Genomic DNA, 26830 nt, shown 5'->3' on the forward strand with positions numbered 1-26830 from the left:
CAAAAGAGAACTGAACTCAGGGCTGGAGCGACAGTAAAGCAAGTAGGGCGTGTGCCTTGCACACAGCCGACCCAGGTCTGATCTCCGGCATCCCATATGGTTCCCGAGCACTACCAGGAGCAATTCCTGAGCGTAGAGCCAAGAGTAACCCCTGAGCATTGCAGGATGTGATTTAAAAAGACAGAATAGGATGAACCAAGAGCCGCGGCACGAGAAGCAGAGCCTCCGCGCCTATTGACTGTGATCCTGAGGTCTCCTAACCCATTTTGGCACCAGAGCAGATTCTTGCAGCCATGCATTTTGACTGTGAACTGAACTACAACCTCGTGCAGCCTGGGGAGGGATTTTTTTCCCTCTCCACCCCATTTTTCTGAGCGAAAATGGCGGCAGCGGCAGCAGCCACGCGGTGAGAGCCACCCTCTAAGACCCCTCCACCAGGAGGTAGGACTCTCTTTAGTGACGTAGCCTGTAGGTGATCCTGGGAGGGGAGGTGTTCCAGGCGCGCCTTCCGCCCAGAGATGAACCAAGAGCCGCGGCACGAGAAGCAGAGCCTCCGCGCCTACTGACTGTGATCCTGAGGTCTCCTAACCCATTTTGGCAACAGAGCAGATTCTTGCAGCCATCCATTTTGACTGTGAACTGAGCTAAAATATTAGAAACCCAAAACCACGCGGCCGCGATAGCGGCCGCGCGGACTCAAAGTCTTCACTTTTACCAAGGAAGAGAAATTATTAGATGATGCTTATTCAGCAGGCCTGATTGTTGGGGGAAATTTCCAATCAACAATAGTGAGTTCTGTATGGAAATATGAAATGTACTCAATATATAGAGAGAATAATGGGAATATCATTAGGTACTTAGATGGGGGGTGGGGTGGGAGGGGGGTGTATTAGGGTTCTTGGTGGTGGAACGGGTGCACTGGTGAAGGGATGGTGGTTTAATCAGTATTTGACTGTGACTTAAACCTGAAAGCTTTGTATTTTTTTTTCTTGTTTTCACGGTGGTTCAATAAAATATTCCTTAAAAAAAAAAAAAAAGACAGAATAAAGAGAGGGAGGGAGAGGAAGAGGGAGAGGGAGAGGGAGAGGGAGAGGGAGAAAGGGAGAGAGGGAGAGAGAGAGAGGGAGAGGGAGAGAGGGAGAGGGAGAGAGGGAGAGAGGGAGAGGGAGAGAGGGAGAGAGGGAGAGGGAGAGAGGGAGAGGGAGAGGGAGAGGGAACTGAAGTAGCGGTACCAGGCAGATGAGAAGGCAGGAGAACTACACATTTATGAAGCAAGACCCTAGCGCATGGTGACTATGGATGGGTGGCTGGAAAGTGCAGGCAGCCGTTAGTGGGAGTGACGGCTGAATGAACATGTCACCATGAAGAGGTAAGGAGAGAGGAGAAAGGGAGAGAGGTGAAAGGTACCAGTCCTGCAAGCGTGAGGCCAGGAGTTGGGCCTCGAGTGCTTCCCACGGGCACCGAGCACAGTCCCCTGGCCCTGCTGCTGAGAATCCTGCAAACATCTGTGAGCTCCAGGGCACAATCTCCACTCAAAGCACGTGAGCACCCCAGCATCCCCTGGTGAGCACTGGAGCTGGGATGTGCACAAACACACAATTAAATGTGTGGCACCCAGTGACACATGTGTGTGTGTGTATGTGTGTGTATGTATGTAAAACCCAGCCAGCCCCACCACAAAGTGTATGGAGCCCTGGACACAACAAAACAAACAGCATAATAAATAAAAATAAAACAAAAAGAGCAGGGGAGGGAGTAAAGACGACGTGTGGCGTCTGGGCGGAAGAAACCAGGCGGAGGTGGAGCTGCAGGGGTCCTGAGGGGCAGGCTCAGTGGGATGCTCAACAGTGAGAAACTGGACCCTGTAAACGGAAACAACTGGATCAAAATTAGAGGTTTCTGAGCCATGAGGGGATGTGGATACGAATACAGCCATCCGAGGGCAATCACGTAGGAAGATGGAAACAAATACAACTGGGCGATGGCCAGAAGTGTGAGCAAACACAAACTCTATACAAGACATGGAGCTCCCGAAAGGAAGATGATCATGATGTCACTGTCCACCACAGCACCCAGACGAGCAAGGTCTGGCTTAAGAGGCTTTATTTCACACTGAGGCCATCACTGGTCTCTTCGGTGAGGAGTTTTGACTACAGTGATGAAAACACAGTGAAGCCTGCGAAGAACTGTGAGCTGAGGGATGGGCACTCGACCAGTGTATGACTGAAACACAAGCATGGAAGCTTGTAAGTCTGTAACTGTACCCCATGGTGATTCACTAAGAAAAAATGTTTTAAAAAAAGAACTGTGTGCTGTAGTATCTTTGGACATGGAGGGAAATAGGGAGTAGAGAGGGAGGCAGCGGGAGGGTAGCAGGAGGGAGAAAGCATGAGTATATGCATAGCCAGAATCTGAGTAAGGAAAGCAACAGAATGGACAGTTCAAGAAAATGTGCCGAAGCACCATTAAGCACTGTAGCAGTACAACAGCTAAAACTTGGCATCAACCTAATCAACCTACATGTCCAACAACAGATCAGTGGACCATAAAGATGTGGTAGATATACACAATGGAATACTATGCAACTGTGAGAAATGATGAAACCATACAATTCACTGCAACATGGATGGAACTGGAAGATATCATGTTAAACGAAGTAAGCCAGAAGGATAAACACAAAATTATATCACTTATACATGGTATTTAGAATAATTGGATGAAGTAATGCAATGGTTTAAAAGGGGGATGTCAGTGGGGCTGGAGCCATAGCACAGCGGGTAGGGCGTTTGCTTTGCACGCGGCCAACCCGGGTTCGATTCCCAGCATCCCATAAGGTCCCCTGAGCACCGCCAGGGGTGATTCCTGAGTGCAGAGCCAGAAGTAACCCCTGTGCATCGCTGGGTGTGACCCAAAAGGCAAAAAATAAAAATAAAAATAAAAGGGGGATGCCAGGACCAGTGGGTTGGGCTAGCCTTGCACATGGCCGACCTTGGTTCAACCCCTGGCATCCCATACAGTCCCCCAAGCACCATCAGGAGTAACTCCTGAGCACAGAGCCAGGGGTAACTCCTGAGTACTGCCGAATGTACATAAGCCAGTAAATAAATAAAACAGAAGTGGGGATGCCTCCATCACCCTTGGCCCCAGAGTGTAGGGAGGAGAAGGAAAAAGGTGAGTGAAGGGAAGAAGGGAAGAAGAAGGGAAGAAGGAAGGGGAAGAAGAGACAGGTGAGAGGCAGGGCCCGAGGGGATTTGGGCACATCAGTGGTGCTGGGAATGGTAGCACCAAACAGCTAAATCATAGCATGAACGACACAAATCAGGAGATGCCAACTTCACAACCAAACACCAGAAGGTGCCTGTCAAGAGGGCAAGCTCGGGGTGAATGGGGTATGGGAGGGAGCCTGGAACAGTGTGGGGGAGGCTGCAATGGCGGGGGGGGGGCAGGGTGCTGGAACTCTGCCTGTCTAAAGCCCATCATTCATAGTAGCTTTGTAAGTCATGGTGCCTTAGTAAAATAAAATTTTAAAAAAGAAACTATGCCCAAAGACTGGGGAGCTGCTCGGAGGGCTGACACAGGTTGTCTGCTCAAATGGGCAACACCCCACGGTCCCAGAGCACCCGGGCAACCCCTGCAAACGCCCCCTTGCTCCCCAAAGCACTGAAACAAAAAAGGAGGAAAACTTCCCCAAAATGGAAAGAAATTAAACTCTACAACATGGGAGATTCCATGCTGGGGCGTGGGGAAGGGCTGAGAATGATTACGCCCAACGGGGCTAAATTACTATGTTTCAAATATAAGCTGTTGGGCAGGAAGTTATCAGGCAAGGACGAGAAGGAAGCAAACCTACGGAGCCCCAAAGCCAGAGACCAACACTTTAAAGATACAACTCGAAGACAAGCATGATCACGGGCCTATCCCCGAGACGACGGCTTGCTTCAGCAACCAGAAAGTGACTGCAAAGTCCAGAGCCACACTCGGGGTGCACCAGAGCTGGATCTAACTGCAGAGGGAAGCCGGAGCGAGAGTCTGCGGCTGGGCACGAGCCCTGCCCACATCCTAATTCCTGGAACCATAAAAATAAATCAATAAAAACACAGACATTTGGGGCTGGAGTGATAGCACAGTGGGTAGGGCTTTTGCCTTGCATGTGGCCGACCCAGGTTTGATTCCCAGCATCCCATATGGTCCCCCAAGCACCGCCAGGAGTAATTCCTGAGTGCAGAGCCAGGAGTAACGCCTGTGCATCGCCAGTGTGACCCAAAAGAAAAAAAAAAAAACGCACAGACATACACTGTGAGCATACAGGGGTTAAGGCACTTGCCTGACACGCAGCGGACCCTGCTCTGAACCCAGACCCACAGGGAGGCCCCAAGCGCCCCAAGGAGTGATGCCTGAGTGCAAAGTCCCTCGGCAGTTGCTCCCAAGCTCTTTTCCCCTCCGACCTCCCTGTCCCTATCTGGCCAGCACCCCGGCCTGGGGGGCACCCTCCTTCGAGTAGGCAGGAGCCTGCAGTGATGGGCTGTCCTGGGGAAACAGCGGCGTGAGGCGTGTAGTCAGTTACACGGCTGCAGTCTGCCGCCATCCTCACGACCCCTCCCTGGTGTGGCCTACCCCACCTCGCTGGATGCTCGGGTTCCTGCCTTTCCTGCCCTGAACTCACTCGAGTGGAGCTGAGCCATCCATGCACTCAATCTGGCTTTTTTAAGAAGCCTGAACTTTTTATTTATTCTATTTTAAGCATTTAAAACCATGTACCAGATATCAGCTGAAGCCAAGATTATTTTTGAATCTCATTTAAAAACCGTGATTTACAAAATTATTGAGAGTTAGGTTTTAGACATATTCGAGCACCAATCCCACTGCAAGTGTCAACTTCCCTCCACCAGTGTTCCCAAGTCCCCCAGCCCAGCCCAGCCCAGCCCCCCGAGAGGCACCTGCGAAGGCTGGCGGCTGTAGCTTAGAGTGCCCACTTTCCCTGTTGCTGAGTCTATAGTCTCTGCCCCTCCCAAACATCACCCACATTCCCCGTTACTCTCCTTCCTCAATTATTTCCTTCTCTGACCCCGGCCTCTGGGGTGATGAATCCACGTTTTTGTTTTGGGGTCACACCCAGCAGTGCTTACTCCCGGCTCTGGGCTCAGGGGCTCCTCCTGGCGGGCTTGGGGGGACCACAGGGAGTGTGGGGGATGGAACCCCGGGGAGTGCCCCACCTCAGGCCTGTAGCTGTCTTTCCCTGACTCGGATAAAGAGGCCAGCCAGGTGGCCTCGTGCCCACTCCCGGACCCCGGCACAGCAGCCCAGCACCCAGGGGCTCCCCACCTCTGCAGAGCACCCAGAGTCAGAGCCAGGCAGCCAGCATTCTCGGGGGCTCCGGGCGTACTTGCAACAACCCTCCCATGGGCCACTGCTGCCCAGGCTGAGGCTCCCCCCGCTTCACTCGTCTGCAAGGCTGCTCCTGCCAGGCCCTGCAGGGAAGGAGAACAGGAAGGACGCTCCTTCCCTTAAAGCAGCACACATCAGTGAGAGCCGGGCTCCACACAGGCGTCCACACCAGCCTGCAATCAGCACCGACAACGGGCTCCCTCGTGCACCGAAGCTGTCTTTACAGTGTACTGCGAGGAGCCGTCTTTAAAACTATTATATATATCCTCATTTTGCATATATATATGTATATATACATAGATATATATGCAAAAAACAGTAACAATAAGTCTCTCAATGAGAAACGTTACTGGTGCCCGCTCGAACAAATCGATGAGCAACGGGATATATATGTACACATATATAATTTAAATAGCTCATCACTGTAGGATAACATTGGGTTTGTCCTTTCAGCCTTGCTGCAGGAAACTTAGTTTACCCTAAAGCAATGTCCTTTCTGTATGGACATAGGAAGACAGTTAATATTATGCTTTGTAACTTTGGAGTTGACTGATTCCAATAATATTCACTCCTGGGTATCTGCTTTCTCGACTGAGTTGCCCTGAGTTCCTAGCACCCCAAAAGCAGGGTCCCGATGAGGGACTGGATGAACCCAGGGCAAGCTGTGAGCTACCCTGGCATCGAAATGGGCCAGGCCAAAGCACCACAATGCTCAACTATGAGTTGAGAGCATGGTCATAGACAAATGCTGTCATGATCCAAAAGTAACGACAAGACTAGGACCCTACTGGGGTTAGGAAGACTAACCTGGCCCGAGGACTGTGGTCTGGAATATATAGTGAATGTCCTCAGGAAGAACCAAACTTAAGTTTGATATATCTCTTACTGTGCTCATACAGAATGACACTGCTAGAAACATTAGAAGTAAATTTACTACAACTATTTAAGTGGATTTCTAGCTGAGGAAAGAAGAAAGCGACACACCTTGGATGGGATCCCGCCCTTAAGCAGATCTCCTAGTACTCTGGAGTAATCTCCTTAGATGAGATTTGGTCCTTCAGTTAATCTCCTGGAGGAGTGGCCTTACACCTCTTTGTTGATTTGTTAATGTTCAACCCACCTTTGTATCCCCACCCTATATGACTGCTACATAAACTAAGACCATAAGAGCAAAGGAGTGAGAATCAGAATCAGGGTTAGAGTCAGAAGTGAGACCGAGTGGGGCTCCAGAGAAAGAGAAGTAGGAGAGATCCGGAAGAAAGATTGGTAGAGAGATCGGAAGACCAGAGGAGAGATGACAGAGATAGAGAGAGGTCAGAAGAGACCAGAGGAGAGACGACAGAGACAGAGTCAGAGACAGAGAGACAGACAGAAGAGAGCACAGCAGCATACACAGAAGCAGAGCACAAAGGAGGAGCCATCCCGATCCGGTCCATACACAGCTCGAGAGCACCGAACGTGAGCGGAGAGAGAGAGAGAGAGAGAGAGAGAGAGAGAGAGAGAGAGAGCGAGCGCACCACCCCAAGAGCCCTTGAACACACTTGACCGTTCCTGGATTTTTTACACATCCTTTATCTTTACTGTACCAAGTGCTGCTGAGGACTACACAGGCATCACGAACAATACATGCTTTAAATATGGATATGCTTTTTTTTAAAAAAAAAAAAAGGGGGGAGAAAGGGAAAGAGGGTGGGAGGCAGGATGGAAGGTAGAGAGGGATAGAGAAAGAAGTTGGTTCTAGTTTGGGTACCACCCTGGTGGGTCTTGGGGAATCATCTGGAGTGCCGGGATCGAACATGGTTCAAATACGTGCCGAGTACCCACCTGCGGTCCTGTCACCCTGGCCTGAAATGCGGCATGTGCTTTAACGCAATGCCTGCTTCTCTCACTCTCAAAAGCTTACAGAATGTCCCTGAGGAACGACTGAAACTTTTACCTCAAGAATTAAAGCAATTAAAATTAGACAATATTATAAACCACAGTGTCCAAATAAAAATAAATAAAAACCGAAGGGAGGGGAGTATTTCTCTAATGTCTTCCATGAGCAGCCCTACCCCTGACCGAAGGAGATTGTTTCTCTTGCTCATGATTCATTTCTATTTAAGATTTTTTAAATGCAAGGTGGCTATCTGAATAAAACACTGAACACAAAAGAGCAAACAAACTAAAAACAATAACAACAACAACAACAAAAAAAAACACCTGATTTTTAAGCCTGTCAACTGTTTGGCTGAATAGGTGATTTTTATTTTATTCTAACAATCTCACCATCTGCCAAGTGAAGATATAATCTCTGGCTTTCACCATTTTATTGTGATGTTGTAAAGGGGGGGAGCGATGGCAGATGCTCATTCCTTTGCTTCTTGGAGCAAGGGCCTAATTCTCTTCATTTCTTCCCTCTTCCTCCCATCCCAGCCCTTCCCTCACCATCCCGTCCTTCCTAACCCAACAGCACCCTGGGGGCCCAAGGGCGACACAGAGACACCCTGGCCAGGTGGGTGCTTGGGGGCCAGCGGGGCAACTCCTGGCAGGGCTGGGGTGTGGGGATGCCAGATGGTGCCCGTGATCAAAGCCAGGGTCCTGCACATGCAACACATATGCTCTGCCGCTTGAGTCATATCCCCAGCCCTCAGAATTTATATTTTCAAAGTCAATTGGGCGAGGAAAACCACAACAATTTCATTCATACGAAAATGATCCTTAACTTTAACAAAGACGAGCATATGTATGTACACACACACACACACACACACACACACACACACAGCATCTGTACACAGACACGTGAAAATAAGCACATAGAGCAGAAACACCATCGTAAAAATAAGTACGTATAAATGCATGGGTCCATTTGCACGAAGTGTGGCCCATAACCGTTGCTCGGAGCCTGGCAGCTGGTACTCCTCCAGCAACCCAGAGCCCAGGGGCAGCCCTGCAGGGGTGTGGGGGTGTGTGGTGTGTGTGTGTGTGTGTGTGTGTGTGTGTGCGTGTGTGCGCGTGTGTGTGTGTGCAGTTTATGTGTGTGTGTGTGTGTGCTCATGCACTTATGGATCTTTCCTCTTCTTTTCAGGTATGAAGGCAAAAGAATCTTGCAGGAAAGACCCCAGCTCCCCAGAATGAACATTCCCAGCAACCTGGGACAAGGTGACGTGCTGGGCACCAGCATCCTTGCCTCTTCCCCAGATCACTTCAGGAAAATCGTGAGCGAGAGAAGTTCCTACTGCCCACTCCGGGCTGAGCTTCTGGTCACTGGACCCCGTGGCAGAAACACACCTACTGCTGTGAGGTGCCAGTGGCCTTGAGCGATCCGTCCCCCTGGGAATGTAAAAGGGGGCCGGGAACAGAGCTTCACAGTGACTAATGACAGAGGTTCCACTTAAAATATATTCTTTTAATTTTTTTCTTTCCACATTACTAAAGCGCCGTGACTCATTCACAGCGGAGCTGTATGCACGCAGCAGTGCAGCACCAACCGCACCCCAGTGCCAACTGCCCTCCGCCACCGTCCCAGCCTCCTTCCCCAGCCCCCGCCCAGCCCCGGCCTGCCCTCTCGATGGGCTGACAGGCGCCTTCTAAGTTTGGTTGTTGAGGTCGGAGGCTTTCTGACTCTGTGGTTCAGATATCTGGCTCGGTCACTCCTTAGTTCCGCCTTTGTCCCTGAATCCCACCCTGGCCCCTGTCGCTTCTCATCTGTCTCCTTCCCACCTCTGACTCCCACTTTTCAAACACTGCTATGGGTCAGCGAGAGCCCGAGGGGGCCGAGCTCGTGCTCTGCACGGGAAAGGCCCCAGCAGCCCCCACTGGGAACAAGCCCAGCAGCCCTCCCCGACCTCCGAAACCCAAGGAGCACATAGGAGGCATCAAGACTACCGGGACTGTGCCAGACAAGGGCGGGATTTATGCGCTGCTGACTTTGGAGAAGACGAATGTTTGGCCAGAGAAAAGGCAAAGCTATTACGAGACAGAATATTATCACTCTGCCCCTCCGTCTCGGGTTTTACGAATTCTAGTTAAAAGGTTCAGGATCTAGAAAAATAAAAGTCACAACCTATCAAAACCATCAGAAGATGAAAAAAAAAGTCACCTTCTATAATTAGGACAGGACAAAATACTGATCCGACTCTCAGGAGAGGAAGCCCTGGCCGCCCCGCAGGCTAGCGGCGGGGGGCGGGCAGGCGCGGCGCCCAGCCAGGACACAGGACTGAGTAGCGGCAGCAGTCATGAGTGCCACCTACTGGTCACACGGAAACTCGCAGCGTTTGAACTGTGGTAGAAACCCATCATCAAAGGCACCTCATCCAGGCTGATTAGAGGGTACCCGCATCCCATGAGGATGGTTTCTGGAGACTGATGCTGCATCTCCCATCCAGCAGAGAGGGTCTTTTCAGAGCTCTCCAGGGCTGTCGGCCAGCCTCCCTGCATTCTGATACTTGTGGTAGCTGGGTGCTGCCGAGTCCAAGGGCTGTGAATTCTGAGGCAGCTCTTGGACTTCAAGTCCACTTAGACTGAACTACACATTCTGATTTCCAACCGCCCTGGCCAGATCGCCCTGCTCTCCAGTAAGTACTTCCATGGCCACAATTCATCTTCTGACTACAGAACAGAATGTATATCTCCTCTGGCTTTCTCCTCGGATGAATGGAGAGAGAGAGAGAGAGAGAGAGAGACAGAGACAGAGAAACAGAGAGAGACAGAGAGAGACAGAGAGAAAGAGAGTGTGCGTGTGGTGTGTATGTGTGTTTGTAATTCACTGTTGATAAACCCTGTGTGTGTGTGTGTGTTTGCAACTCACTGTTGATAAACCCTCAGTGTGTGTGTGTGTGTGTGTGTTTGTAACTCACTGTTGATAAACCCTCAGAGTGTGTGTGTGTGTGTGTGTGTGTGTGTGTGTGTGTGTGTGTGTGTGTAACTCACTGTTGATAAACCCTCCACCACCCTGTCTGGAGCTCAGCACCCCACTGACAAGCTGAATTTCCTACGCAGTGAAATTCTCCACCTCACGTCCTAATGGTTACATGGCCCCACATGCCACCTAAGTCTGACAATCCATTCATTACATCTTCATCCACATTAATGATACAAACTTGGATGAGTATGCTAGAATATAATTCATATTAAGCCTCCCAAGAATGCCCATTGGGTCGGGATATTTATCCAGCTACAAATCTATTGTCTCTCCTATTTACTCATCTACTTCAGCACTGTGAATGATAGAAAACGCAGGCAAACACTGGGAAGAAATCGAGACGTACGGCATAGGCAAATGCATGAACGGACCGTCCTCCCGGTCCCTTCAGACGGCAATGTGTAAGTTTCACAGTTATTCTCAGGTGAACTCACAGCAAGTGCACACAAATGCATCAGGTCCCCACAGGGAAGTGTGACATGTTCATTGTTCTTTTAAAGTGACTCTTCAGGGGCTGGAGAGATAGCACAGCGGGTAGGGCGTTTGCCTTGCACGCGGCCGACCCGGGTTCAAATCCCAGCATCCCATATGGTCCCCTGAGCACGGCCAGGGGTAATTCCTGAGTGCAAAGCCAGGAGTAACCCCTGTGCATCGCCAGGTGTGACCCAAAAAGCAAAAAAAAAAAAAAAAAAAAAAAAAAAAAAAAAAAAAAAAAAGTGACTCTTCACTTGAGCCAACCTATTTAATTACTTTGTTATTTCATAATTAAATATTTTGTTTATTTTTTATTTGGGGGCCACATCCAGTAGTGCTCAGGCCTTACTCCTGACCCTGTGCTCACTCAGGGATCACTCCTGGCGGTCCTCAGGGGACCATCATGGTCCGGTGATCTAAACCAGGACAGTGACAAGCAAGGCAAGTGCCTTACGCACTGGACAACTGTCCAGCCACAACGCTTTAGTTAAACACTTACGATGGCTGATTTTTTTTGCCTTATCAACTATATATTTATTTCACTTTTCCTCATGGATGGAAGATGACCTTTTCCAGAATAAAACTGTCATCTAAGTGAAATTAATTGTGCCTCCTCTTCTTAAGCCTCCACATTTAGACTAAATCAAGCTTAGTAGAAAACTGAAGTGACGCACAAAATATTAACAACGGTTCAGACTGTTTCAGTGACATCCCAGATTCAATTCCAGTGATTCCTGAGATCTGAACAATATGAACTGTTCTGCTTTATGCCACATACTCTGGGCTTCGGTGCTCATCACTGAAAAGTTTGTCTGGGCTTTGCCATTTCCAGACCAGTCATTCTCTGTGCTCAAGTAAAGAGAAGCAAAATAGTAAGTGCTGGCGCCCAGAGGCCCAAATATAGACCCAAAGAAACCCAAAGACCTGGATTCTGGCCCAAGCACTGCAGCTCACCATCGATCTGACCTAGAACAAGCTGGCACATGTGCCTCAGTTTCATTCGTAAGTATAATATCTGCAACTACTTCATAGAGGCATAAAACTTAAAAGAGCTACTATGCAAAAGGGGTGGTGACAGTGCCTGTACTATTACACGGTAGGCATTAAACTGCTTAGATATTCATTGTTAGTCTAATTTTTGACCACCTACTAATGCCCCCCGCCTCCCGCTCACCAAGCCTTTCCTTGCACTTGGTTCTGAAAATAATTGTATGGTAAAATGGCTTGTGAGTGGTGAGGCTTTGGAGTCGAAAAGATCTGGGTCTGAACCCTGGCCCTACTTCGCGTCAGCAACATTACTCTGGAAAGTCACTTAACCTCTCGGTCTCAATCCCTCACGTATAACATGGGGGTAAGAAGTGGATCTGGGGGCTGGAGCGATAGCACAGCGGGTAGGGCGTTTGCCTTACGTGCGGCCAACCCGGGTTTGATTCCCAGCATCCCATATGGTCCCCTGAGCATGGCCAGGGGTAATTCCTGAGTGCAGAGCCAGGAGTGACCCCTGAGCATCGCTGGGTGTGACCCAAAAAGAAAAAAAAAAGTGGATCTGTTGTGAGAATTAAATTAAAATATCATATTAAATTAAAATATATTTTAAAATAAAATATATTTTTCAATCCTGCAGAAGAGAGCTCCCTGCCTCTTTTTTTTTTTTTTGCTTTTTGGGTCACCCTGGCGATGCACAGGGGTTACTCCTGGCTCTGCACTCAGGAATTACCCCTGGCGGTGCTCAGGGGACCATACGGGATGCTGGGATTCGAACCCGGGTTGGCTGTATGCAAGGCAAACGCCCTACTGGCTGTGCTATCGCTCCAGCCCCAAGCTCTCTCCCTCTCATGGGTGGGCTTCCTGGCCTTTTTCCTTTTTATTTTCCCCCTCTCTTTAATAAAATCTTCATCTGAACTCTGCAAAAATAAAATAAAATAAATACCATGATGTTTTCACCCCGCCCTTGCCCTGCGGCCTGTGCTCGGAGAAGAGCCCTTTTCAGAACCTGGGGCGCCCCACTATCCTTGCTGCCGGTTCCACGGGGCCGGGGGCTTTCCCCCGGGGGCCCTGGGCATCTGCGTCTCGGCACTGCTGCGTCTGTTCTGTGCTTCGTGGCTCGGTTCTTCTCCCAACACTGCTCCCATTCTCCTTTCTCTTTGAAATGTTTGTGGCTATTATGTCAAAATTTAGGAATTTCCTGTTCTTTATGAATCCCTTTGTTTCTTCTGAGTCTATAACCATGAGAAGCAATGTCTCCCCCCCAAATATATATATATATATATACATACGCACACATTTAATACCTGCTCTCTACAATTTAAGTAGTCACATGGTGCGTATTTTTCAAACCACTATTATAGTCTCTTTCTGTGGGGGAGAAGCGTTGAGGGGCCCGAGGATGCCCAGTTACCCCAGCAGCGCTGAGGAGAGTCTGGGACACACCCAGCAGTGCTGGGGACGGGGAGTGTGGCAGCAGAGCCAACCCTGAACCCTACTGGGAGACGGCGAGCTCTCTCCCCAGGCCCGTCGCTACAGCCTTCCAAATGCAGCAGACCATTTTCTCTCTGAAGTCTAGCCCTCCTCCCTCCTCAATTACGGGTGGACAGTGGGTACACACGGGCTGGAGAGATGGCGTGAGGGGCTGCATGCTGGCGCCCCGGGAAGCAACCCTGAGCACAGAGCTGAGAGGAGCGGCCCACGCCTCACCTTCTGGGTGTGGCCCAAAAGCCAAGCATAAATAAATGCGGAATACCGATTTCCACCACCGGATCCTTTGCACCTACGCAACTAGATCATTAACAAACCAGATTTTCTTTTTTAATTCAGATTTTCTTTCTAGTAGAAACTTCCAATAGATTATCTCGGTGGTTAGGGAACACCTCACCACGCAGCTGACTTCTTCATCAATTTTGTATTAAAATTCATCATTTAAGGTCCCTATCAAGCTGAGAGTCTTTCATATTTTCCCATTAGAACATCACTTTTTGAAAAATTAGTTTGCTGCTGACATGCCCCAGCTTGGTGCTTTTTATTTTATACATCACACATCACACACACACACACACACACACACACATCCCTCATCAGTTTCTGTGGGACACAAAACGTGCACAGCTCATTAGCTTTTATATTATACACAACACACATCCCTCATTAGCTTTTATACTACACACAGCACACCCCCTCATTAGTTCCTACGGTTCACCCACACTGGACCCTCATGAGCAACTCCAAGCACGCTCCACAAAGTCTACTCCCAAAGGCCAAACTTCTCTCCTAAATGTCATTCTTTTGGTTAACAGCTAACTTTCCCATCAACACTGGTAACCTTTTGGCAATACACAGCCGCCTGCTAAAATATCGAGCTTTTTTCCCTATATATTCCGCACCGACTTACAAAATGACTTGTACTCACAAGGTACTGTGCCCAACAGCCCTGCCCCCAAATGCTTTATCTCCCCGCTAAATTCTCTCTTCTTCTATGTGGTGAGGGGGTGGGGGCCTACCCACACCCCAGAGTGCCTGGATTTGGTGCAGGGTGGGCTCTCGGGGCTACACCTGGTGGTGCAGGAGGAGCAGGGCCGTGGAGAGCCAGGGATGGACCCCAGAGCCACACATGTGCAAGGCACGCGGCCCACCAGCTGAGCCACACACATCCCTGATCCTGAGGTGATCTCTTCTTAGTATTTCACTTTTTTTTTTTTTTTTTTTTGCTTTTTGGGTCACACCCGGCAATGCACAGGGGTTACTCCTGGCTCTCCACTCAGGAATCACCCCTGGCAGTGCCCAGGGGTCCATATAGGATGCTGGGAATCGAACCCAGGTCGGCCGCGTGCAAGGCAAACGCCCTCCCCGCTGTGCTATCGCTCCAACCCCCAAATATTTCACTCTTTACCGATAAATTTAAGGGGCTGTGTGTCAAACAGCAACTAAAATGGCTCTGCTGAAAACACACATCTGTGGTGGTCAAGTGAACTGTGCAGGAAACCAGGTTCGCCCCTGAACCAGAGCTTAACTACCTTGTCTGTCGCCGGAGCTTCCAGAACTCCGAGCCTCAATCACAACTAGAGGAAGACGTCGTCGGTGCCCGGCTGCCAGGACTTCAAAGCCCCTACGTTTCTAAACCCGCCCATGAGTGCTCACAAGAGAAGCTTCTTTGCTACTCTGTCAGCTTCGGGATAGCAAGGGCCGTGGCTGCCCTCTCACTGTCACTCGGCACCCGAAGACCGTGGCTGCTCTCCACTATCACTCGGCACCCATGGACTGCGGCTGCTCTCTATCACTCAAGGTCCAAGGGCCACCATGGTGCTCTCTCACTGTCACTCGGCGCCCAAGGACCATCATGGATGCTTTCTCACTAACACCCAGTGCCCAGGGACCGGGGATGCTCTTAGCACCCAGCAACACTGGGTCACAAGGCACCCATTCGTGCCCAATCCTGCCCACGGCAAATTCTGAATCGCTCACAGCAGAGAAAGGCTTTTACATATTTTTTAAGAATTGCTTTGAAACAACAACAAAACAAGTGACTGACACCATATATGCTCTCCTCCTCCCCCAACAGCCCAAATTTTTCCATCAGGTTCTTTTTTAGAAGGTGTCTGACGACTGTGATAGACTCCAACTATCTGTTAAGAGGAGGTGGGGGGAGAGACAGGGGTCTAGAAATGGGGGAAGAAAAAGATCTGCAACAAAGCACTTGGTACAAGAGCTAGGACTCTGAATCCCCCTGGATGGCCACTGACAGATCAGTGGCTCATCAAGATGCAGTATATATACACAACGGAGTATTACACAGCTGTGAGCAATGATGAAATCATGCAGTGCACAGCAACATGGATGGAAATAGAAGACCTCATGCTAAATGAAGTAAGCCAGGAGAAGGAGAAACAGAGATGACATCAATTATATGTGGTATTTAGAATAATTGGAAGAGGGAATACAATGTTCTGAGAAAGGGGGATGTCCAGACCAACCTTGGCCCCAGAGTACAGGGAGAAGAAAGAAAGAGCGAAGGGGAGGGGGAGAAGAAACAGATGAGAAGCAACAGGGGCTAGGTCAGGGGAGGCAGGTACAAAGGTGGTGCTAAGGGATGAGAGAGCCAAAAGGGAGAGGGAGAAGGAGGGGGAGAAGAGGGGGAGAGAGGGAAAAGAAGAAGAAGGAGAGGGAGAGGGAGGGGGAGAGGGGGTAGTGGGGAGGGGAGGGAGGGACTGGTCTGCTCTTGAGGGGCTCCTTGGAGAAGTGACTTCCTGTGGTGAGTGCCAGGTAATCTGAGCAGGTGCTGTGCCTTCCTGCTCCATCCTTCTCTTTCACATAAGAGCCCGTGCTCTCACCCCTCCCGTGCTCTCTCCCCTCCCGTGCTCTCACCCCTCCCGTGCTCTCTCCCCTCCCGTGCTCTCTCCTCTCCCGTGCTCTCACCCCTCCCGTGCTCTCTCCCCTCCCGTGCTCTCACCCCTCCCGTGCTCTCACCCCTCCCGTGCTCTCTCCCCTCCCGTGCTCTCACCCCTCCCGTGCTCTCTCCCCTCCCGTGCTCTCACCCCTCCCGTGCTCTCACCCCTCCCGTGCTCTCTCCCCTCCCGTGCTCTCACCCCTCCCGTGCTCTCACCCCTCCCGTGCTCTCACCCCTCCCGTGCTCTCACCCCTCCCGTGCTCTCTCCCCTCCCGTGCTCTCTCCCCTCCCGTGCTCTCTCCCCTCCTGTGCTCTCACCCCTCCCGTGCTCTCTCCCCTCCCGTGCTCTCACCCTTCCCGTGCTCTCACCCCTCCCGTGCTCTCTCCCCTCCTGTGCTCTCACCCCTCCCGTGCTCTCTCCCCTCCCGTGCTCTCTCCCCTCCCGTGCTCTCACCCCTCCCGTGCTCCCACGTGGCCGCGCACCTGCTACTTCAAGGTTTTCTCCTTCTGAGCACTCCGCAAATCCTGCCGCGGAGCTCGAACACTGAAAGCCATTCTGGGGGGGTGGGTACCAGCAGTGCACTGGGTTTTCATTAAAGGAGATTCAAGGGTGAGCCCCAGCAGGATGTGGTGGTATCGGTGTGTCCACCTCGCCTGGTGCTCCTCCGGCCACGACAAGCATGAAAGGGGGCGCCAGACCCGCCCGGAGCGAGGCCTCCGGCAGGCCCTGGGCAGGCGTACCTGGAAGTGCTGCTCCATCACCTGGATCTTGCCCTGGTCTGGGCACTTCTTCAGAGCTCGGTCCGCATAGTGGAATAAGATTTCTACCATCTGTAAGAAAAACAGCCCGCTATAGAAAGAAAAATCGATCTCTAGGATGTTTTAATACCTACTCTATGTGACCATCCTGCATAACGCCGGCTCAGAATTCACGATATTTAAGATATAATAATGAAGAATTGTAGCAGCTTCGCTTCCCTATTTTTAAAGCCCCAACCTAATTTCTCCCAGCCCCTGGGACAATACTAGTATGCTAATCTTTTCTTATAAATATCTCCAGGCTCTAGACCTCAGTAGTATCTATATTGCTCAGCAAATGAAAAATAGAAGTTAAGCTCCTCGGTTATCCTCCACTGCAGGCCTTCCCTAGAGAACACAATCAATTCTTCTTAGCGGATAATGAGAAAATCATTCATGAGTCTAAGGAGTCATCAAGTTCCGCTCTTCTTATTCGTATTTTTCTGAATGTTTAGACTAATTTGGAATATAACTTTCACCAATGCGCCTGCACGGCACCAGCAGAGGAGTGACTACTGCAGACGCAGCCAATCAAGGACGAGCTAGGGAAACAAAGCCGGCAGGAAATATCAGCACTCAACGTTAATAATAAGACTAATAAAATCTGCGACCTCGGGCAACACTTGCACATGCAGTTATTTCTCATAATTACTAATCAGCGTATAAAAAATGAGTAAATGTCAAAGTTCTATGGGTTATAATTAGGTTCAGAAGTAATCCTGACCCTCAGGGTCCCTCCGACTTCTATCTGAGTCTTTGGGCTCTTTTACTACTCTATCATCTGCATAAGAAGACAAGCATGGGGAAAAGAAAAAGTTGTTAATGGGGGCTGGATCGATAGCACAGCAGGTAGGGCGTTTGCCTTGCACGCGGCTGACCGGGGTTCGATTCCCAGCATCCCATATGGTCCCCTGAGCATGGCCAGGAGTAATTCCTGAGTGCATGAGCCAGGAGTAACCCCTGTGCATTGCCGGGTGTGACCCAAAAAGCAAAAAAAAAGTTGTTAAGAAGGAATTTTGAAAGCATTCAAGATGGCCACAGGGAGTTATAACCTGACTTATTGTTTCAATACGCTGCCCCTCGGCTGCAGCGCCCTCACCTGGGGAGGAGCAGACACTGCGAGCAAAGCGGGACTGCCCTTCCGCAAACCCTCGAGAAGACTCACCCGATCGGCAACCACAGCCCTCCGCTTGCCGGCATCCCCGGATAATCCTGCAGAGACCACAAAATCCAGCACAAAATCAAAGCTGGGCTCACGATGGCCGAAGCAAGACCGTCTCGGAATTCTATTCCTCACCCGCACTAACAACAGCTTTATATACAGTGATCCTTAGGTATCAAAATGGGAGGCGCACGGGCCTGAGAGTCAGGACAGCGGGGAGGGCACGTGCTCCAACCCCTGGGCTGCCAGGAGCCATCCCTGGGTGCAGAGCCAGAGGAGTAAGTAAGCCCTAAAACCCCGAGGGCAGTGGCCCCCCAAACAACAACAAAACTGTGAGACACTGTGCCACTCCGATAACGTTGCCCGCCCGCCTCCGGGGTCAGACAGCATGTCACTGCATTTCCCTTTGTTGCTCTAATACTCAATTTTCCTTTTGAAATGAGAAAATGTAAGAGCAGCATTTAGAGGTCTTTCCCCTGTATTTGCCAGTTACCTTTTTCAATGAAAATCTATAAAAGTTTGATACCGGGTTTACAAAACACTGAAAGCATAAGCTAAAAGTGTACTCTAAGTGGCTAATACTGTTCATTCCCTCCATCCCGTCCCCTCCCCCAAAAACCGGAAACCCCCCAAAACCGCATGTCTACTGGGAGCCCATGGCAGGCGGACTCACCTACGACTGCCTTCGCTTTCCCTTCATGGAAAGACCAGGCGAGAGCCAGCGCTTCCGTGAAACAATCTTGCTTCAGGAGATGATCCACTCTCTGGAATAAATTAATGAGACAAGCCAGACGCTTTTGTCTGACAAATCACCGGTCGGAATTCCTCATATGCTTGATAACGTCCCAGGAATCGCTGCTCAGTAGCTCAAATTATTCCAATAACTCTGTGAGTATCTGATTTCCACGGGAGGGGTCGTCCCTCCAACGAGCACTAGGGAATCTCGGGCTCCCCCTCCCTACCCCCTTGATTGGCTTGATTCTCAGCCAAGCGGGCAAGCGGTTCAATGTGAGGACCCGAAAAGGCAGTGCTGGCCTCTGTGGGCCCTGCAGCGCCCAGACCACCCCGGCCAGCCCAGCGGTGACGGGAATGGGAGGGCTTCAGGGCTACACTGCATGCAGTGCCGGCGATCAAACCAGGGTCAGCCACATGCCAGGCAGGTGCCTTAACCCTGGGATAATCCCTCCAACCCCTCCCCAACACCTCCCAAATATTTTTTGATAAAGGGGGGAAAAAATTTTGTTTTTCTTAAAGCATTAGTAGGATAGTAGGGTGTTTGTAAAGACTAATGTACACGGGCACAAGGCCCAACTCTGCAGGTGAGGCCGGTCACCCCTACCAGAGTCAGAAATGTCATGTTTGAGTGCAGATGACACAGGCTACAGCAGACACGTGTCTAAACTCCCCCGGAGGCCTGGGATGTGGCTCGGAGGCTCAGGACGTCCTCTGCATGAGTCACGTTCCACGTTTCAGCCCAGCACCATCAATGCATGGATGAATAAAGCTCCTCTGAGCCGGGCCGTGGAATCAAGATCGGGCCAATGACAAGTGGCAGTGTTGCTCGCTATGTCACCCTAAAAGACCCCCTCCAGAACTGGTCCTTAGCAGGAATCCTGCCACTGTGGGGGGAGGAGGACAGGTCAGGGAAGGGAGCACTCTGACAACGATAGGGGAAACGGTCACTCTGATAGAGGCTAGGGCACTGGAAGGAGGGAAAGTGATATACATGATACCCTACCAGTCACAGTTTTGCAAGCCACCGTGCCTAAAAGGGAAAAAAGAAAAAGGAAAAAGTGCCACCATAGAGGCAGGCTAGGAGACAGGAGAGAAACTGGGGACATTGGTGGAGGGAAGTGGACACTGGTGAAGGGATTGGTGTTGGAACCTTGTGTACCTGAAACCAAAGTTTGAATAAATTTCTAATTCTCAGTGATTAAAATTTCAAAAAAAAAATTTTTTTTAAGGCAGACCTCTTCTTTTTCACTTCCTGAAAAGTGAACTTAGTGGGTCGAATCTCAGAAGTAGACTGGAACACAAAAACACCTTGCCACTGGCCCCGCAGGGAAGGCAGAGGAGCAGGCCAGCCTCCTGCACGCCCCTCCGTGCCCTGCCTCCTCCGGGCGCTTACACATAAGGCAGAGACTGTGTTCAACTTCGATGACTTTGAGTTCTGATATACGGACCCAAAACGAATTCTAATTTACACAGTGAGCTTTGTCAAGTCAGACACCCCAGGGTTACCCTGGTGTTGATGTACACTTCTGAAATGAGAATCGCAAATCTCAATCATTTTTTTTTCCTGCAGAATCAAAACAAAAACGCTAAGACGCCATCCCTCCAACTGCCCCAACTGACGCTTCTCGGGACTCACCTCTCTCCAGCTCCTGAGCACCATCACGTACACAGACTAGACAGCAAAGAGAAGGAAATTAAAACCAGTTAACAGACTCTGTTTGCAGCACTCGTATCCCGGCCAGGTCTCTCTCACATCATTCTGCATGTCTCTAAGTAAACATTTCAGAGGAACAAGTATTTACTAAAGAGTCTTCAAGGCCCACACGAAGCAGCAAAGCAAATGCTTCAGTCAGTAAGTCGACAGCCCAAGAAGGCGCCAATCCTACACACAAGAGACAAGGAAAGGTCCCATCTCCTGTACAAACTTGACACTGTCTTAAACATTGATATAAAAGGGATTTTTCCTCATAAAACCAATTGCTTTAAAAAAAAAAACACAGAAACAAATCAACGCACTAACAGTTCTGACTCCACTGATTGAGTCTCTGCAAAGCAAATGCTTCGGTGCGCTTTAAAACTCCTAAACTAATCAAAGCTAAAGGTCATCTTATTAGGAGACAAATATACAAGATAAGGTCTCCTCCTGGTCACAAAAATATAAACGTGAAGAAAGAATATGAAAGCATATCCATGAATCAAGAAAAATAGGCATCCTCTCAGAACCCAGATGAACGGAAAGGTTTGTGTATGGGGGGAGAAAAATTGGCTAGCTAAAAAAACTCTGACTCACAAACGTTTTAGATTATTTTGGATTATTCCCACCAGGATCGCCTCCCTCCCCACCTCTCCCGTCACCAACAATCACCAAGGTACCAAGTGAAAGAGCTTACTTTTGTCCCCAAATAAAAGATCTGGCCACCATAGCTGCTGATGGATTGATAACAAGCCTTCTCTCCAACCAGAGCCTAAAACAAACCAAAAAAAGCCAGGGGCATGGGGGGGGGGGGCGGTTGTTAATAATAGCTTGCGTCACAAGTCTCACGATGTTTTAAGGCGTATCAGTTACAGACAACGTTTTAATCCACACAGCTTCGTCCCATAAATGGGGGCATGGGGTGGGGGTGGGGGGAAGCAGGATGGGAGTGTGGTTCTTGCATCAGTGGAAATGGCAGAAAAGACAAAAGGCCCCATGTGACCCTCCTCCTGCACATGCTCTGTTAGTTGTTTGGAATAATATAGGGGAAAGAGGAACATGCCAACTTCTTTTTTGTTGTTGTTGTTTTTTTGCTTTTTGGGTCACACCTGGCAATGCACAAGGGTTACTCCTGGCTCATGCACTCAGGAATTACTCCTGGCGGTGCTCGGGGGACCATATGGGATGCTGGGCAAGGCAAACGTCCTACCCGCTGTGCTATCCAGCCCCACGTGCCAACTTCTAAGTCTAAAGGAAAAACTTGCAAGTCGACTGACAAGGAGAACTGGGCTGACTGAAATGGTTCTGTGGACCAGGACGGGGGGTGGGGGGAGGAGGGAGAGAGGGAGAGAGAGAGAGACACACAGAAGCGGGCTGTTTGCATGGAGGACCCAGGAAGCCAGGGTTCCATCCCTGGCACCACGTGGCCCCACAAGCACCACGGGGAATGATCCCCAAGCACAGAGCTGGGAGTAGCCCCCCCCGCCCCCCGAGCTCTGCCAGGTGCGGCCATAAAATCTAAAAGAAACGAAAAGGCAAGCAGATGTTTCTGTGAGATACATGTCAACCTAAAACACACGAGGAACAGGACAGCAGTACAGTGCATGGGAGCCAGCGCAGAACAAGAAACAGAAACGAGAGCAACTGGCCCGCCAAACGGGGCTGTCATCGCCCACCCTCCCGCCTGCTGGGCCTGAGCTCGAAGCGGCTTCAGGCTCGACGTTAAGTTTGCCCGCCGCTGGAAAGGGACGCACGCTTTCTGTGAAGTTCAAATGTGCGCGATACTTACAGATCCCCCAGTAGATCCGTGATCGATAATAGCTGCGGTAATTTTTAAACTCTGCTTTATGAAACCTTAAAGACAAACCCAAAGGTACTGGGGCTGACATGATGAGCTCCTATCTTATCTCATCTCATCCAGAGTTCCCGCCAAGGCCCCTGGAACAGATTAACTTTGAAGAGCTCTTCAGGTTCTTGGGGATTTCATTTATGAAAATTTAGTGCATGTGGTTTCATCCCCGGCACCGCACCTGGTCCTCTGAGCACCGCCGGGAGTGACCTCCGCGCACAGAGCCAGGACCGGCACTACCGCGGAGGCCCAACCTGGGCCCCCTCCGACCACGCGATTCAGTTACATGCAAAATAAGTCCCTTTTAACAGAACCGCTTTATAAATAGGCTCTCCTGCCGGGGGCGGGGGCGGGGAGACACCCCCCTCAGCGCTAGGGCAAACATGTGGTACTCGGGAGAGCCCCCCACATGGGGACCAGCCCTCCCAGCCCTCGTCACGGTCATTCATTAACATACTTTGAAAAATTAGGAATCCTTCCTCAGTATCAAATATCCAATTAGCGTTTGGATTTCAACTGGTCTCAAATGACAAATGTTGCGATTTTGTGGTTTTGTTTCTTCTACATTTCATTTGTCTGAATTAGCGGGCGCATATTGGTTCTGGCTGATGTCTCCTAATCACCTCTCATGTCTAAGTCGGTCTCCATCTTCCTCAGCCTCTTTTGGTTTGTTTTTTTTTTGGGGGGGGAGGGATCACAGCCAGTGGTGCTAATCTTATCTCTGAACCCAGAGGTGCTTCCAGTGGTGCTTGGGGAACCACGGACCCCGCAATGCCAGGGGCCTGAACCCACGCCACTGAGTGTGACTCAGCCCTAAGCACTCTCCCTCCGGTCCCCTTCCTCAGTCCTTTCTCCTTTTGCTTTTCTGATGTCCCCCCGCCCCCAGGCCCTCCCCTGATGCAGTGCCAGGGATCAAACCCAGGGCCTCGTGCAAGGCAAGTAGGCTACCACTGAGCGACCCCCCCCCCCCCCAGCACAGAGTTCTTTCTGTTTCTGGAACTTCATTTACTAAAGAAGCCCACACACTCCTTCTCACTCTCTGGATCTTGGCTAACTGCAGCAATATGGAACCTTTCAACATGTCCTTGTGCCTTCAACATTTTCTCCAGAGGAGACTTGCAGAGAAGAGGGCTTGGCTTTGTTTTTGACAGGGCTATGTCAACTATGATGTTGGTTTACTCATGTTGATTGGCAAATTGAAGGCATGGTAATCCTTTTCAATCTCCAGTTTGCTAAGCGCTTGCCCTGGAATATGAAGTGAACGCTGCAAATGCTTTTCTGTATCTTTTCAGAAGTATTAGTTTTCCTTTTATAGTCAACCAACATGGTGAAAGCAACCATACTGTTTTCTCGCGGTAAACAGATCTTGCTTGCTTTGGAAAACATCCCTGGATCCTAACTGTTTTTTTGTATACACTGCTGGTTTCTCTTTGCTAACATTTTGAGGACTCTTACTTACTTCTATGCTATGAGAAAATAGGTCTCTGCTATTGTTTATTATAATGTCTTTGTCTGGGCTGCAGCAACAGCACAGTGGGTAGGGCATTTGCCTTGCACGCAGCCGACCCAGGTTCGATTCTTCCGTCCCTCTCGGAGAGCCCGGCAAGCTACCGAGAGTATCCTGCCCACATGGCAGAGCCTGGCAAGCTCCCCGTGGCGTCTTTGATATGCCAAAAACAGTAACAACAAGTCTCACAATGGAGATGTTATGACGATGTCTTTGTCTAGTTTCATGATCACTGACCTCTTGATCAGTTATAGTGGCCTTTCTGAAGAGTTACCTGCAATGGAAGGCTCAATGGATGGTGGTGGAAGGTTACTAGTACTTTGGTGCTGATTCAGAGGTGGGTAACATAACACTTCAAACAGGTGTGAAATGATACCCCTCAAACAAAGAGTTGTGTATAACTATGTTATCCAAATTTGGGGGTGGGGTGGGGGGTGGTACTGGGCCACTCTCTGCTGTGCTTGGGGCTCTGTGCTCAAGAGTGACCCCTGATGGTACTCAGGGGACCATGTATGGTGCCAGAAAGTCAAATCAGGGTCTGCAGGATTCAAGGCAAGTGCCTTAACCTCTGTATTATCTCTCAAGCCTCAAGCTACCTGATTCGTTAAAGGTTATGAGTTTCTTTTTATTCTTCTCAAAATTTTGTAGAATTACTGCTTTTTAATTTTTCCTTAAATAGAATCTTTAAGGAAAGGGAGTGGGGCTTTGATGAAGGGAGTGGTGCTTCTTAATAGGAAGGCATTTAATTTCTCTGATGTATTTAGCCAGTTTGGTGAATTACAGTGAGATTATATCCCAATAAACCCATCATAAATACTAGGAGTCAAAAATACATTTAATATACCTCAAGGATTAGCCTATCCATCTTAAACAGTCTTAGCGAGCCTACAGCTAGGTAAAATCATCTAACATAAAACCTTGGATATCTCTGGGGGCTGGAGTGATAGCACAGCGGGAAGGGCATTTGCCTTGCACGCGGCCAACCCGGGTTCGATACCCAGTATCCCATATGGTCCCCTGAGCACCGCCAGGGGTGATTCCTAAGTGCAGAGCCAGGAGTAACCCCTGTGCATCGCCGGGTGTGACCCAAAAAGCAAACAAACAAACAAACAAAAAAAAAACAAAACCTTGGATATCTCATATAATTCGCTTACTACTGTCCACTCTGTACTATCAACTGCTTTCCCTTGCGACTGTGTGGCCACGGGGCTGCAGCTCCTGTGCTGCCCAGGGTCCAATGAGAGGATCATCCTGCGTATCAACAGCTTGAAAAAAAGACCCAAATTCCAAACATGATGTGTTTCTATTGAATGCATATTGCTCTTGCCCTGTGGTAAATGCAAAAATGTGTATGTCGAACCATTACAAAGCTGAGGAACACATGGCAGAGACACTCAGACTCTCTATTACTATTACTATTATTATTATTATTATTACTGTTGAAGCAGCGTGATCTACAGGAGCGTTACTGTTTTAGGCAAACAGTGTCACTGCACCACACCCACTTACAGTGCTAACATCTCTCCACCACTGTCTCTCGGTCCCTTCTCAGCCCCCCCTGCCACTAGCAGACTCAGCTCTGCAGGCCAAGTCTCAGCATGGTTCCTTGTCTAACTCTCTGTGTCATACTGTCTTCAGACTTCATTTACTGAACTTAAATACTATAACACTATCATTTTCTTTTTCCTTCATTTGACATTGGTTCTCTTCTCTCTGATTCACTTTGCTCAGCACACACCCGCTAGTTCCATCCAAGTTGCAACAGCCTGAAAAATCTCATCTTTTCCTATAGCTTGAGTAGGATTCCACTGTTTCTACACTTCAAAGTATTTTTTATTTCCATGAGTTGTTAGGCAACGCATGAGGAAATCTTGAGATTTCCAGATCTTTACTACTGTACTATAGGGCTGCAGTGACCATAGGTGTGCAAACACTTTTTCAAATTAAAGTTTTTGTGCATTGGGGGTTGATGCCAGGAAGCAGAAATCACTGAGTCAAGTTTCTAATTTTTTTTTTTTTTGGAGAGGGGGTCACACCCAGAGATGCTCAGGGGTTACTCCTGGCTCTTCACCCAGGAATTACTCCTGGCAATGCTCAGGGCACCATATGGGATGCTGAGTATCGAACCCGAGTCGGCCGCGTGCAAGGCAAATGCCCTAACCGCTGTATTATCACTCCAGCCCCCAGTTTCTAATGTTTTGAGAGCTCTCTGTTCTGTTCTCCACTGAGTAAACCTGACCACAGTCCCATCAACAGTATTTGAGTCCCACAACCCTGCCGGCACTGGCTGTTTCCAGCCTTTCTGAGGTAGCCCTTTTTCACTGGTGTGGGGGATACATCATTGTCGTTTTGATCTGCGTTTCCCTAATAATCAAAGATGCTGAACACTTTGCATTTGCCTACTGACCACATGGAGGCCTCTGTGGGGAAAATATCTGTCTATCTCCTCTTCTCATTTGATTGTGTGGTTGAATTTTTTTGTTGTTGATCGTATTTATTATTAGCATTTTTGTCATATTAGCATACATCACTGTCACTGTCATCGATTTGTTCAAGCGGGCACCAGTAACGTCTCTCATTGAGAGACTTATTGTTATGGTTTTTGGCATATCCAATACGCACAGGTAGCTTGCCAGGCTCTGCCTCGAGGGCTCAATACTCTCGGTAGCTTGCCGGGCTCTCCGAGGGGCCGGAGGAATAGAACTCAGGTCGGCTGCGTGAAAGGCGAATGGCCAAGCCCTGTGCTATCGCTCCAGCCCCATTAGCATATGATGAGCACTTTTTTTCAATGAGTAGTATGTCTTTTTATTTTAAACATCATTTCTTGCAGTGAAGAAACTTTTTCTTTTGATGCAGTCCATTTATTTTTGCTTCTGCCTTCTTGGCCAGTGGTACTGAATCATTAAAAGTTACCTCTTCAGAGGTAACACGGGAACTATGTTTT

General features: G+C 49.5%; 1 protein-coding gene across 1 annotated transcript in view; it reads right to left on the bottom strand.

Moving 5' to 3' along the window:
- The window catches only part of VPS8 (VPS8 subunit of CORVET complex), a 262990-nt gene that overhangs the window by 173975 nt on the left and 62185 nt on the right, over nt 1–26830 (bottom strand). Inside the window, exons 16-20 of the mRNA XM_004603039.2 lie at nt 21228–21302; nt 20474–20509; nt 18776–18866; nt 18106–18152; nt 16884–16973 (exon numbers count right to left, since the gene is read on the bottom strand). Of these exons, the coding sequence (XP_004603096.2) occupies nt 16884–16973; nt 18106–18152; nt 18776–18866; nt 20474–20509; nt 21228–21302 (339 nt within the window). The remainder of the gene's footprint in view (nt 1–16883; nt 16974–18105; nt 18153–18775; nt 18867–20473; nt 20510–21227; nt 21303–26830) is intronic.

This window comes from Sorex araneus, chromosome 2 (assembly GCF_027595985.1).
Source record: "Sorex araneus isolate mSorAra2 chromosome 2, mSorAra2.pri, whole genome shotgun sequence".
NCBI lineage: Eukaryota > Metazoa > Chordata > Mammalia > Eulipotyphla > Soricidae > Sorex > Sorex araneus.